This window comes from Hyaena hyaena, unplaced genomic scaffold, assembly GCF_003009895.1.
Source record: "Hyaena hyaena isolate Hyena2069 unplaced genomic scaffold, ASM300989v1 scaffold_28, whole genome shotgun sequence".
In the NCBI taxonomy this organism is placed as follows: Eukaryota; Metazoa; Chordata; class Mammalia; order Carnivora; family Hyaenidae; genus Hyaena; species Hyaena hyaena.
Window position 1 is genome coordinate 2,785,252 of NW_024080660.1, and position 14,423 is coordinate 2,799,674.

Here is a 14,423-nt window from a genome sequence, read left to right on the forward strand (position 1 = left end):
GAACCCCAAGCAGGCTCTGCACTGTCAGCGCAGAGCCCAATGTGGGACTCAAACTGGGAGATCATGACCTGAGCCAAAACCAAGAGTAGGATGCTTGACCCACTGAGCCCCCCAGGGGCCCCTGTACAGTTTTCTTTAAATTACATCTGTTCAGCTGAAAGCATTGCTGATGGGTTTTGGTTTTTTGTTGGGTTTTTTTTTTGTTTTTTTTTTTTTTTTTACTAATATTCTGTTACTGCTACTGTTTGATTTGTGTGGAAAAGCCCATCTTTGGAGAAACCAAGTAAAAAATCAGGATGTATTTTAAAGTATTGTGGAATTTTAATACCACCAAACAAATGAAAGGTTCACTATACATAACAATGACTATCATAAGTAAACACCAAGTCAACTTTGTCTTCAGATACATCTTTCTACAAAGGTTATTAAAATTCTGTATCAAAGCAGTATGTATATACATACGTGGACTGGCATGTTGAAATAATCAGATTTGAACGCATCTGCCATTTCCCCAAAAGTACGGAGGGTATAGTCCCTGGCTGCTTGTTCAAAGCCAAATGCTTCTTGTGGCTTACTACACTCCTGCCAAAAAGAAAAAGAAGGGAAAAATATTTTTATTTATATATATTTAAAAACGGATTACTTAAGTAGTTGTTTAAATTAGGAAAAAAGCTGAATGGATATACATCAAAATAACTGTTACCTATTGATTGTAAAATCATACTTTTTTTTTTAAGTCATTCAGTCCTTAAGAATTTTTGCAAAGAGCGTGCAATGCTTTCTTAAATGAAAAACACAATTTAAGTGTAGTTAAAAAATTTTTTTCTGCCTCTTAGCTCCTTGCATGGCTGTAAAACTCACTGTTAAGACCTTACTATTCAAGTCCAGCCCAATTTTTTTTTTTGAGCATCATTGTTATCAATTACTAAATCTAAAACCCAAAAGCAAGGAAAAAAATATTCTGAAGGAAATCCTCTAATGCTATCTCTGCCTTTAATTCTTACCTGAGCTAAACACTTAGGACACCTCCAGTCTCCCTTGGGAACATCATGGAGAGGTGGGATCAAGCAAAAGGTGTGATAGCTGTCATCACACCCATCACACAAGAGAAGCCGGTCTTCATCATTGCCACTGCCACATAAGAGGCAGACATAGAGATCCACCTGTAGCAATAAAAATAGGTACAAAAAACAAAGGTACATGAGCTACTATATGATTTTGCGAAATTCTAAGAATGAAATGGTTAGCACAATCTAGTTTCTCCATCCTCTTTCAAATGAAAATGCTTCACCCTCTTTAAGAGGTATTTTATTTTTTTATTTTGAGACAAGTGTGTGTGCATGTTCATAAGCAGGAAGGGCAGAGAGAGGGAAAGAGAGAGAATCCCAAGCAGGCTCCATGCTGTCAGCACAGATCCTGATGCAGGGCTTGATCCCACAAACCATGAGACCATGATCTGAACCAAAATCAAGAGTTGGATGCTTAACTGACTGAGCCACTCAGGCACCCCATTCTAAATAAAAATGCTTCGCCTTTTTTAACAGATATTTCACAATGCTTAATACGTTCCCAACTCTAAAGTATAATCTCTAAACTTTTTCAGTTGTGTGTTTTAGTTAAAGTTTATTACTAAGATATCTAGCTTTTAGTGGTTTAGAGAATGATAATCTAAAATGGTAATAAGTTATCAGCTTAACCAAAAATAGAACTTAAAAAAATTCAATTTTGCCATGTTTAAAAGGAAAGAGAAGCGTTTAAGTTAATTAAACACATTAATTTACTTTATATTCTATTTAGGAATTCATGGTTAAGAAGTTCCCCAAATACACAGTGATAAAAATAAAATACATAGTTATTATCAGTTACAGGCTCTACTGTGTTTCCCCCAAAATTCATATCCTGAAGTCCTAACTCCCAGTACTTCAGAATGTGACTGGATTTGGAACCAGGGTCTTTAAAGAGGTTAATTACAGGAAAATGAGATCATAATGAGTGGGCCCTAACCCAATGGTTCGTATTCATGAAGAGGAGGTAGGGACACAGACGTGTGCAGAGGAAAGCCACGTGAACATACAGGGACAGGAGGACCATCTACAAGCCAAGTAGAAAGGCCTTAGAAAAAAAATCCACCCTACAGACACCTTGATCTTAGACTTGCAGCCTCCAGAAACGTAGAAAATAAATTCTGTTGTTTAAGCTAGTCTGTGGTACTTTTTTACGGCAGCCCTTGTAAACTAATACATTTCCAATAAATATGGAAAGCTAATTCAACTAATCAGGTAGTCACACTTTTTCCGTCTTTTTTGTTGTAGCAAATAAAAACCTAGGTACTGATCACTTTCTAATTGTATTTTTTTTTCTTGGTGGTGGGGGTAGGAGATGGTACTCATGAATAGGACACTTAATTGAAATAATTTCAAATTCCAAGATAAAAAGCACTTGTCGAGCTACTCACAGGGCTCTCAGAAGAGGGCAGAGAAGAAAAGCAACCAGATCCTCTGCAATGTCCTCAAGCTTTACTTTTAAGTTTCCATTTGAGTAAATGGTCACCTAGTCCTCCAACGCTTGCTGGTGCTCAATTCCTATTCCCCCCACTCCTTTCCTTTTCCTTCCTTTTTCCTATCTTCCTTTTCATTCCTTGTTGTAAAGTTGGAAAACATCAATTTGATTTTTGATCTAGCTTTCAGCTCATTTGGAGGTGATCTATTGATTTATGAACATTCCATATGTAATCAAGTTCACCATTATTTGTGTCTAAATTGAATGGACTCCAGAAAAACGGGTGTCAACTCCCCCCTTGCTTCATAACGCATTTGTGTATTTTCTCAATTAAAAAGATACTATAAACTAACATGAAAAGGACTTCTGTCACACTCTAAGCTAGCAGTCCTAAGTAAGGCACAAAAGGATAACTGGGGAATAAAAGTGTTTAAACATGTCAACTCACAGCATTGGTGGTTTTTTTAGATCGGCTCTTGGGTTTTTCCTTCTCACTTTCTACAATGTACTCTTTCTTCTCAATGGGTTCTTGCTTGACGATGCTTTTCATTTCTCTCTCTGTAAGAGGCAGTCTGAGTTAGCTCTTCTGGTACTAAAATTTGCTCATCTTGCTCCCTCACCTCTCACCTCTCCTTACCCCAAGCACACACAGGACACAAACACAATTTTGTTGCTTCTTTTCACTGGAGCAGCAGCACCCACTGTTGCCCTGTTCGAGGGCTAAGTGCTCATTACTTCATGATAAAAGCAAACTCTCACAACATTTCAATGTGGGTACTTCCAGAGATGTTGCTCGGTTTGTGAGCTTTTAAAACAGGAGCTGAAGATGTGGTCTTAACAATATGTTACCGAGACATAACATATATTGAGGAAAGCAGGTTCCTCCTGATCTTTACTATAAGAGACTAACAGCTCACCAGTCACCTCTCTTCCACAATACAGATTATCCCTCCATAACCTATGATATTTACTACCCCAACTTCCTGGTTCCAAAGACTGAGAATCTTGGCTAAAACACTAGCTATCAATTACTGAACTATCCTCTAGTAGGTGCTGTGCTAAATGCTTTCCATGAATTATTCAACCCTTTGCAACAAATCCATTTCAAGGATAAGAAGATGGACATTTAAAGAAGTCAAAAAATACTGAAGGTCATATAACTAGTTAGTGGTTAAACCAGGATTTAATTCAGATCTCTATTTTTAAAAATCCATCTACCTTCATTAGATATTGTGCTGCCTTTCCAATAACTCACCAATCACTAAGAACAACCAATTTTAATAACTCCTTCATTTGTAAGTGCCTGCTTATACACGATTTAAGCCTTCTCTTACAGCTTTTTAGTCCTAAACTTATCTTTCGGTGACTAACATCAAGCAATGGCCAGTCAAGCAATTATCAACTAAAATTCAGATTTGAAAAAGCACGTCAGCCTGCCATGCCTGAAATAAACTTATCAGATATCCAGTCAAAGGCACTTATGCTTCTCATAAATCACTTCTTTTCAATGAATACCATGTAACCAAATTTCAAAGTAGCAATTAGTGACTGAAGGGAAACTCAATCGTATTTCTAATATGCATATAGTCCTCTGTTTACTTCTACTGGTCACTAACGACAGAGAAGAGGGACATTAACATATTTTAAGATTTTATTTCAAGGCCCAACCCACTGATTAGTATTTAATAGTTGCTACACTGTTTCCTTAATTAACAAATGAATAGTATTTGTACTTCTTTACTTTTTGCTTCTTTCATACTCATGGATAAACTTTCTTACCAGTTTCACATTTTGGAGTGGGACAACCCATTCGTCGTCTCAAGTTATGAGTTCTGGCTTCTGCTGTCTCTTCTGGTTCTATTTTAATATTCATGGCCTTTAAAAAAATTGTCATATATAATAAATATTTCCTTTAAAAAAAAGAAATTTTCTAAAATCCAACTGAAATCTCAAGGTGACTATAATCTTATAAGTTGTCTTTATTAGTAGACCTTCAAAGCATGCTTCTCTCTCATCCAAAAGAGAAATCGGCCCTTAGAATTACTATTATTTAAGGAATGAACCAAAATCTTAGGGATTACAAGAGTATCTCCACTTAGGTAGGTGAGAAAAATAGGGAAAAGCCAAAAGATCAGGAACAAATTAGGGGAAATGTCACTACCAGAATTGGGAACAGCTCTTATTTTCCTCCTAGAAGTTTCCCAGTTCTCATCTACCCACCTCATGCTTTATTCAGTCATCACTAAGCCAAACTTTTAACAGTTATATAAATATAATTTATTAGCCTAGAAGAGGTTGCTAGCTTCTTCCAAAGTCTGCCCGTTGCTTATAGAAAATTCAAGTTTCCATAATAGTTTTCTGTTAATTCTTCTATATAACTGTTATTACAAACTACTCTTCTAACATTGCTAAATTGCTAAAGATTCCCCACCCCCCATCATTGAGGGTAAATAAGCCAGTCTCAACTTCTAACGTTTCTTCAAGTGGTAATACTCATTAATAAAGCAAAACAACTTTTGCGAAGTATTTGTAAAACTACACTTGATCATTTTTGTCTGTGTTCACTTCTATGCATTCAGGATGTCCACTGCAGACAAAACTTTTCCCAGGGTGCTATGTGTGTCTCATCTATGCAGACCTAGGTATCCAGAGCAGTACAGCATGTCTCACACATTTATTTTATTTTTTTTTTAAATGTTTTATTTATTTCTAGAGGAGAGAGAGAGAGAGGGAGAGAGAGACAGCGCGAGCAGGGGAGGGTCAGAGTGAGAGGGGGTCACAGACTGAAACAGCCTCCAGGCTCCGAGCTGGCAGTCAGCACAGAGCCCGACGCGGGGCTCGAACCCACGAACCGCGAGATCATGACCTAAGAGAAAGTCGGACGCTTAACCGACTAAGCCACCCAGGCGCCCCATGTCTCACACATTTAAAGCCAAGATGTGCTCAAACGAGAAGTTTTAGACTGATGAACTTTAAGAGTATGCTTATGGACTTCAAATAACCATATTTTCCTATTCTGAGGCAGTCTTAATTCAGAAAAATGGAGCCCTTAAATTTTTTCCATATCTCTAACTTATCTAGGTTAAAAATAATCGCCTTATTTATACCCTTTTCCTCAGATAACAAAATTGTTCCTTTTTAATCGTGACCACTAATTACTAATAACCAGAGACTGTTTTAGACATCTGATTAATGCAGTGAGGCTTCCCAGCTCTAAGATGTCGTCAATACATTAATCACGGACTCCTAACACTTAAATGTCCAGCAACCCGGGCAAGAATACCCCTTGACACGTGTGCATGGAAACAAGGTAACTGTGAAAATATTCTTCTCTTACCCAGAGTAAAACTCTCAGAGCAGAAAAATGTTGATGCAAACTGTCTTTCTCATTCAGTTCTCTCCTCCTGATCTTCCCTCATGTTCTACTTTAATTTCATCTCATAAATTTAATGCCCCCACCCCCATGCTGCGTAATTATTTTCTGTCTTAGCATAAATAATCTGCTAATTCCTTTTCAGGAACTCTGAAGAAAACAGCTTTCAATAGCCTCTAACCTCTCTGATTAAAAAACAAAACAAACAAAAAAACAGTTCCTAGCTTTCTATCCCCTAGCCTTAATCCAACAACAATGCCTAATTTCATTAGTTAACAGGCAAACCTAACAGGCAAACCATATACCATCACAATGAATGACTGTCCTAACTCAGTTAGTTAAGCAGCTGTCTATCCAGGCAGCATAAACCTAGAAAGAGTTCTCCTTACCCCTTTGACAGTCCCCCCAACTGTAGAAGCCAGAATACATACAGCATCCTTCTACGAGGTGAACAAGGTTCAAAACTACGAAGAACACACAGGTCACAGTAACCCAGTGTAAGACAGGGCTCAAGAACTCTGCTGAACAACCGCATGAGGTCCTCACCTCCGCTCTCATTCGTTTCGCTCGTCGGGCGGGGGGGCACGTTTCTGAGGGCTGCACAGACTGCCTCTGGGGAATATCATGAGGTTTGTACTCCTTGTCCTTTGTGTCTGTGCTCAGGTTTGGCTTCTGCAGGCACTAGAAATAAAGGACAATGGCATTAATGAATTTCCCTTCCTTTTTTAATCTTAAGAATTTCAACATATTTTGCAAGGTATATTTTACGATTGTTTACACAGAAACATAAACAGTCTCCAAACTTTTAAAATTCAAATAAACACAAGTCTGCAGTTACCCAATCACAGACACACACACACACACATATAAAAGCTTAAACAATTTTTTAGCAGGTGAATGGTGTTCCTTCAATTCACTTAACTGTTCATGCTATCAGGTTACACCAGACCACAGCAGGCTCAAGGCAGTCCCAATGAGCCACTTGCAATTACTCCTGTTTGCAACTGTCAATTAACTGAAGGCTCAAACTGTTAGAAAGGCCCCTTTACAGGGGCACCTGGGTGGCTCAGTCAGTTAAGCATTGACTTCGGCTCAGGTCATGATCTTACAGTTCATGGGTTTGAGCCCCACATCAGGCTCTATGCTGACAGCCTGGAGCCTGCTTTTGATTCTGTATCTCCCTCTCTCTCTCTACGCCTCCCCTGCTCATGCTCTCTCTCAAACGTAAACATAAAAAAAATTTTTTTTCATTAAAAAAAGGCCCCTTGTAAGTTCCCAAAATGACCTTCCATATTGAGAATATTTGATTTTTTTATAGTGTTTAGAATAAAATATGGAATCCAATAGGTTTTCTAAATTTTAAAATCCTGCACTTTCAAACTAGCATTGTTCTATGATCAAAAGATATCATCTGAACTGAGAAAATTGGTAAACTGATTAAACTGTTCTCCCTTATTAGTGCTTTCATTTACTTCAACATATTCCTACAAGGTCTAACTCACACGGCAAAGGTTAATAGGTAAGCCACAGCAATAACTTTGGTTCTGATCAGACAAGAGTCTCTTGCTTTGATTATTTTTAGTATGATTCTAGGCTTGCTAATAGAGGGTATTTAATGCCAGCACAACAAAACAAAATAACATCAAAATATCACCACTGAATCTAATATGGATTTCAAGTAACACTTCTTCATAATAGGACTCACAATTATCATAAGAAGCATTTATAAAAGCAGGTTCCCAACTGTAACTATTTAAGGTATATCATCTATGTTGGACTAAGATACAGTAAAATAATAATCTTCTAAAACTCCTGGCTCTATGGGTACCATTACTACCATACAGTCTCACTATTGGCTCTTTCCCCCCTACATGTGCAGAAAGAATCCAGAGAAGAGGGATGGAAACAACAAAAACAGAGCAATTAAGAAAACCTATGCCTGACATTTAAGAAATATGATGCACTATAAAAAAATACTGATACAGATTATTTGATACTCTTAAACAAGTAATAAATCTACCACTGGCACAACAACTTAAGTATAGTAAGTATTCTGCTCATTCTAATTAAATTCATACATTGATTTCATCTGGAAATACTAACTAAATTAGTATGAAATACTACCCTCCATTCTATAACAAGTCCTCAAATTGAGCACTTAGAGTATATTTAATTTTAATGTTTATTTTTGAGAGAGACAGAGACAGAGACAGAACATGAGCAGGGAAGGGACAGAGAGAGAGAGGGAGACACAGAACCCAAAGCAGGCTCCAGGGTCTGAGCTGTCAGCACAAAACCTGCTGCAAGGCTTGAACTCACAAGCTGTAAGACCATGACCTGAGCCAAACTTGGACACTTAACCAACAGAGCCAACCAGGTACCCCTAGAGTATATTTAATGAAAACATGCAGATGGGAAAAAAAAACCTACCTATCATCTAAATTAAATTCTTTTAGGGGCACCTGGATGGCTCAGTCTTTTAAGTGTCCAACTTTGGTTCAGGCTTGTGAGTTCAAGGCCCACACTGGGCTTTCTGCTGTCAGTGCAGAACCTACTAAGGACCCTCTGTCTCCCTGTCTCTCTCTCTGCCCCTCCCCCAGTCACTCTCAAAATAAATAAACATTAAGAACAAATAAATTAGCCTCTTTCACATTTCATATAAATTTTCTTTTTAAAAATATATTTAAGTGATCTCTATACCCAACATGGGACTTAAACTCATGTCCCAGAAATCCACAGTAATATACTTTTATGCAAAGCACCCCTAAACTTTTTATTTGAAACCTAGAAATATGTATGATCGTGCAGATATGAATTGAACTGAATCAAGAAAATTTTATTAAGTGGATGGTCAGAAAAGCAGACCTTACCGGGACACCTGAGTGGTTCAGTCAGTTAAGCATCTGACTCTTGATATTGGCTTAGGTTGTGACCTTGTGGTCTTGAGATGCAGCCCCATGTCAGGCTCCCCACTGAACATGGAGCCAGCTCAGGATTCTCTCCCCCTGCCCCCTCCATCCTCGCCCGCTTATATATGTGGTCCCTATCTCCCACCAAATCTAAATCATTCCATCAACTATGGTCTAGCTTCATTCTGTAAGGACTTTAAAGATTTAAGGTAAAATCAAGGTCAGAAACTTTTCAGAATATATATGAAGAGCTTTATGATTTTGTTCCAAACCACAGTTCCAAACACACACCTGATGTGTTTGCTTTGTATCTAATGCTAGTGAATGCAGACTAATTTTAACCTTTATTTGATAAACTGGGATTGAGAGGTAACTGATACCAGAGCATGAGGACCCCATCCTACAGAGTCAGAGCATCTGCTGAGACACCTAGAAAATGTGAGGCTCATGTCCCACTCTACCAGGACATCACTGCTCAGTTATTCTCACGTTTCCCAAAACTTACTCTAAGCTTCGGTTCACCCTTTTGAAACAATTCCTTCACTGAGCATATTTTTTCCCCCTTAATGTTAAGACTTCTTTTTCCCCCTTAATGTTAAGATTTTCTAGAGAAGTTTTAGGTTGACAGCACAATCAAGATGTGAAGGTAGAGATTTACTATATATGCCCTACTGTCACACAGGCACAGCCTCCCCTGTTGTCACCATCCTCTACCAGAGTAGTAGTACATTTGTTACAACTCATGAACCTACACTAACACATCATTATCACTCACAGTCCATAGGTGACATTAGGATTCACTTGTGATACTGTACGTTCTATGGGTTTAGACAAATCTATAATGACGTGTAGTATTTTGATCGCCCTGACAATCCTTTGTACTGTGAATATTTTTCCCTCCCTTGCTCCTACCCCCAAACCCCAGGCAACCACTGATCTTTTTAGCATTTCTACACATTTGCCTTTTCCAGAATACCACAGGTGTGGGATCTTACAGTACATGCAGCCTTCTCACATTGGTTTCTTTCACTTAGTGATGTTCCTCTCCTTGTCTTATCATGGCTTGAGATCTCATTTCTTTTTAATGCTGAATAATACTCCATTCTCTAGATAGAACACAGTTCATTTATCCATTCACCTCCTGAAGGACAGCATGGCTGCATCAAAGTGTTGGCAATTATTAATAAAGATGTTAAAAACATCCATGTGCAGGTTTTGTGTGGACATAAGTTTTCAACTCTTGTGTAAATACCAAGAAACATGATTGCTGGATTGTATGGTAAGAGAGTATGTTTGGTTTCTAAGTAACAGCCAAAGTGTCTTCCAGAGTAGCTGTGCCATTTTGCACTCCCACCAGCAATGAATGAGAATTTCTATTATCCTCGCCAGCATTTGTGCTGTCAGTGCTCTGTCTTGGGCCATTCTAATAGGTGTGTGGTGGTATCACATTGCTTTTGATTCTTTTTAAAAATATTATGTATTCCAGGGCACCAGGGTGGCTCAGTCAGTTCAGAATCCAACTTCAGCTCAGGTCATGATTTTATGACCCATGAGTTTGAGCCCTGCATCGGGCTCTGTGCTGACAGCTCAGAGCCTGGAGCCTGGTTCAGATTCTGTGTCTCTCTCTTTCTGCCCCTGCCCCTCCAGCTTGCACTCGGTCTCTCTCTCAAAAATAAACATTTAAAAAATTAGAAATATATATATGTATTCTAATTACCCTTTTCTCCAAGAATTATTTCCAAAACTCAGAAATGGGCCAAAAATAAGGTATAAAAAATGGGCATCCCAGTACAATAAATAAATAAATAAATAAATAAATAAATAAATAAATAAATACTGGAACCAACCTAAACATTCAACAATAGGAGGAAATCAAGGTCTGGATATAAAAATGAAATGTCAACACGCCTAAGTGGCTCAGTCAGTTGAGCATCCCAACTCTTGATTTCAGCTCAGGTCATAATCCCAGGGTCATGGGATTGAGCTTTGCGTCCAGCTCCGCACTCAGCATGGAACCTGCTTGGCATTCTCTCTCTCTCTCTCTCTCTCTCTCTGTCTGCCCTTCCCTCCTGCTCGTGCTCTTTCTCTCTAAAAAAAACAGTAACAACAAAGAAAAATACACACACAAAAACAGAATGCCACTAGATAAAAAAATATTCAATGACATGGCAAATGCTCATGATATGTTAAACAGAGAAAAGGCAGGATATAATACTGTATGTGAAGAATACAATCCCAGCCTGTGTATATATGCATAAAAGTATCTTTGAAAGAAAAAAAAAAAAAACAGGTAAGAGGATTAGGAGTGATTTTTATTGTCATCACATTTTCCTTTGCTCTGCAATGAATACCTATCAGTGCCTAGAACATACTTGGTACACAGCAGGCCCCTCAGTAAGTATTTATCCGTGTTGTAGATGTAATGTTTATAAAAGGCATCTTTAAATACATATTCCTGGGGCACCTGGGGGGCTCAGTCGGTTAAGTGTCCAACTTCGGCTCAGGTCATGATCTCACGGTTCGTGGATTTGAGCCCCGCATCGGGCTCTGTGCTGACAGGTAGCTCAGAGCCTGGACCCTGTCTTCAGAGACTGTGTCTCCTTCTCTCTCTGACCCTTCCCTGCTCATGCTGTCTCTATCTCTCTCCCAAAAATAAATAAAACACTTAAAATTTTTTTAAAAAATATCTATTCCTTTCAGACTACGATTGAATAAATGCTTCTGTGCTTTTCAACTATGAAACTACACTGTGTCTCCAAATATACAGTTGTTTTTAAAATGCTGCAACCCATAAAGCAAGTAGAAACTCTCTTTTCTCTCACTATGACTTCCATACTCAAACAGAAAGGTTAATAAAGAGAAAATCTATTGTAGGCAACTATATGTAGATCAAATCTAACTATAAAACAGAGACATAAAGGTTCCACATACAAAGTTCTAAATTTCATGCCTGAGGTTCATTAAACATTCACACATATACATTTAAGAACACTGACAACTTTCTGAATATTAGACTGGTCATGTCCTTGTAGGCTAAAAAGAAAGCTCCCCTGGAATCAAGGGAGAAAGGAAAGAAAAATGCAATGCTACAAAAATCTATAGAATTTGAGTATTACAGATGGTATGTCTATAACATCAAGACAGAGTTATGATTAGTAGTTTACCCTCTGAAACTATGTCATTATCTTTCTACTTCTCTGTGGCACAGTAACAATTGTTAAAATTATAGGGCTCACTGCTCTTGCCTTAGAATAACTCAAAGGGATAAACAGATAACGATATTCTTCTTTCTACCAGTCTTGAAATAAGTTTTTGCAATATTGTTTTACTTTAATTACAACGAAAGTTCTTATCTGAATAATTTGACAAAAACCATCTTTATAAAAAAAAAAACAAACATGGCTACACAGGAACTATTAGAAGAGGGATCCAATAGCTATCTAGCATTATTAAATCCTCTACCTTTTATTCATATTAACATTCTATCTGAAAATATCCTTGGAGATCTCAGATGGCGAGAGAACAGGTAGGCAACTTCTTTCACAGGTCGTATTTTGCTGTGACAACTAGGAATATGTGCTACATAGTATGTGAGTGCAAAAGCATGAGCCATAACAAGATAATAATGAACTTGTCGTTAGGAAGACACAGCCTTAGTGAAGTTAAATACAGACTTTGGCTTCTGACGGCAAAAGGGTATTTCTTCTCCAACCTTATTCATTCCAAACTTCTAAGTACGGCTGCTCTTAAAACACAGCAGCAGAAACACTGGAGGAAAAACTCACAAAACATAGTCTTCTCAGCAGTGCATTCCACAAAGAACTAAGGCTTATTCATTCACCCTAAAAGATAACGTACCAATAAGCAGTGAAATAAAATAGGTTAAGATCAGCCTCAATACTCACTCTCAAACTGTCTCCTGACAGGAACAAGTTGTAGGGGTTGAGGATTCGTTCATAATGCCCTCTGATATGGGAGCCCACAGCTTTGCCAGGAGCAAATCCCATCTTGGTGGCAATTTTGGTCCATTTTCTATCCTTACAAACAACTGCAAATCCACCTTCTTCTGCAACTAACTGTTAAATAAAATAGGAAAAGAAATTAGAAATACATATATAGAAATCACTTCTAATTCCATCGTATCTAGGTATGATTCTGAGAACAACATGTTCTTGGCAACGGTAAGTTTTAAAAATATATTTTCCAGAGGCGCCTGGGTGGCTCAGTCGGTTAAGCGTCCGACTTTGGCTCAGGTCATGATCTCATGGTTCATGGATTTGTGAGATCCCACGTCGGGCTCTGTGCTGACAGCTAGCTCAGAGCCTGGAGCCTGTTTCAGATTCTGTGTGTGTCTTTCTATCTCTCTCTCTCTTCGACCCTTCCCTGCTCATGCTGTCTCTCTCTCTCTCTCTCAGAAATAAATAAAATATTTAAAAAAAATTTTTTTTAAATATATTTTCTGAGGCATGTGGGTGGCTCAGTTGGTTGAGCATCTGACTCTTGATTTTGGCTCAGGTCATGATCTCACCATTCATGAGATAAACCCCTGCATCAGCCTCTGTGCTGACAATGAGAAGACTGCCTGGGATTCTCACTCTCTCCCTCTTTCTGCCCCTCCCTCGCTCATGGGGGGGTGTGGGTGTGTGTGTGTGTGTGTGTGTGTGTCTCAAAATAAACTTTAAAAAAAAATACTTTTCCCAAGTCAAACAAAGAAATTTTATTTTCAAGCTAGAAAATTTAAATATAGCCCATAAACATGTTGTACCCCAAAAAGCTACTTCTTAGTTCCCCAAAGCAGTCAAGATTTTCTAGAAGGAAGAACTAGACCAACAATTAAATCTCTAATAAATAAAGAACAAGTCCTAGTCCTTGGTCTAACTTCGGTAACCCTTACAACTCTTCATAAACTAAGGAGTAGGAAAGATGGCACCATTTGGGAGTTAAGAATGTAGACTTTACACTGAAGTGAACCTGAAGTTAAAGTACTGAATTCTGACTCAGCCTTTAGAGTTTGGTCAATTTTCTCCCTGAACCTCAGTTGTTTTTACTACAATAAAACAAAAAAGAGTATCTTACGGAACAATTAAAGTTTTTAAATGACACACACAAAAAAGATGGCAGCAAAATAGTTCACAAGATAAGGCTTTCAAGGCTTGCAGACCTGACATGTAGAGCCCGATCTATTACTAAAGTGAATGGAGAATTTCATTTTACATATTTGAAACAGTAAGTTTCTTTTTAAAGTGAAGAAGATCAAATTTATGCTGGCAGAAAGATACTAAAAGAGGGAGATGGCCATTAGCCTCTTACCTTATTGAGCTGAAACAAGTCCAAGATCTTCCTCTCCACATGTGGAATTTTCAGAGTACTTCCCTGTAACTCCCAGTACTTTGCAATCTGGTCCAAGAAATTCAGTTTTACTCGAGTTTGAGCCTAAATAACACAGAAGTGAATTTTAATCCTATCGAGCTTATTTTAAGACCCCTGCCTATTATTACCCGTGTGTGTGGTAGTTTCACTCTTAGAATATTTAAGTGAAATATCATTTCTGAATTCAACAGAGAAACTGCCAAAAAATATACCAAAAAAAGCTAGTTAAATAATTATACATTAACTCAACAAAAATTTAATTCAGCCCCTGC

General features: G+C 38.0%; 1 protein-coding gene across 1 annotated transcript in view; it reads right to left on the reverse strand.

Moving 5' to 3' along the window:
• KDM5B (lysine demethylase 5B) overlaps positions 1 to 14,423 on the reverse strand; it is a 77,939-nt gene that overhangs the window by 34,869 nt on the left and 28,647 nt on the right. The window contains exons 3-9 of the mRNA XM_039227457.1: positions 14,092 to 14,214; positions 12,687 to 12,857; positions 6,419 to 6,553; positions 4,279 to 4,375; positions 2,948 to 3,057; positions 1,005 to 1,163; positions 463 to 582 (exon numbers count right to left, since the gene is read on the reverse strand). Coding sequence (XP_039083388.1) covers positions 463 to 582; positions 1,005 to 1,163; positions 2,948 to 3,057; positions 4,279 to 4,375; positions 6,419 to 6,553; positions 12,687 to 12,857; positions 14,092 to 14,214 — 915 coding nt within the window. The remainder of the gene's footprint in view (positions 1 to 462; positions 583 to 1,004; positions 1,164 to 2,947; positions 3,058 to 4,278; positions 4,376 to 6,418; positions 6,554 to 12,686; positions 12,858 to 14,091; positions 14,215 to 14,423) is intronic.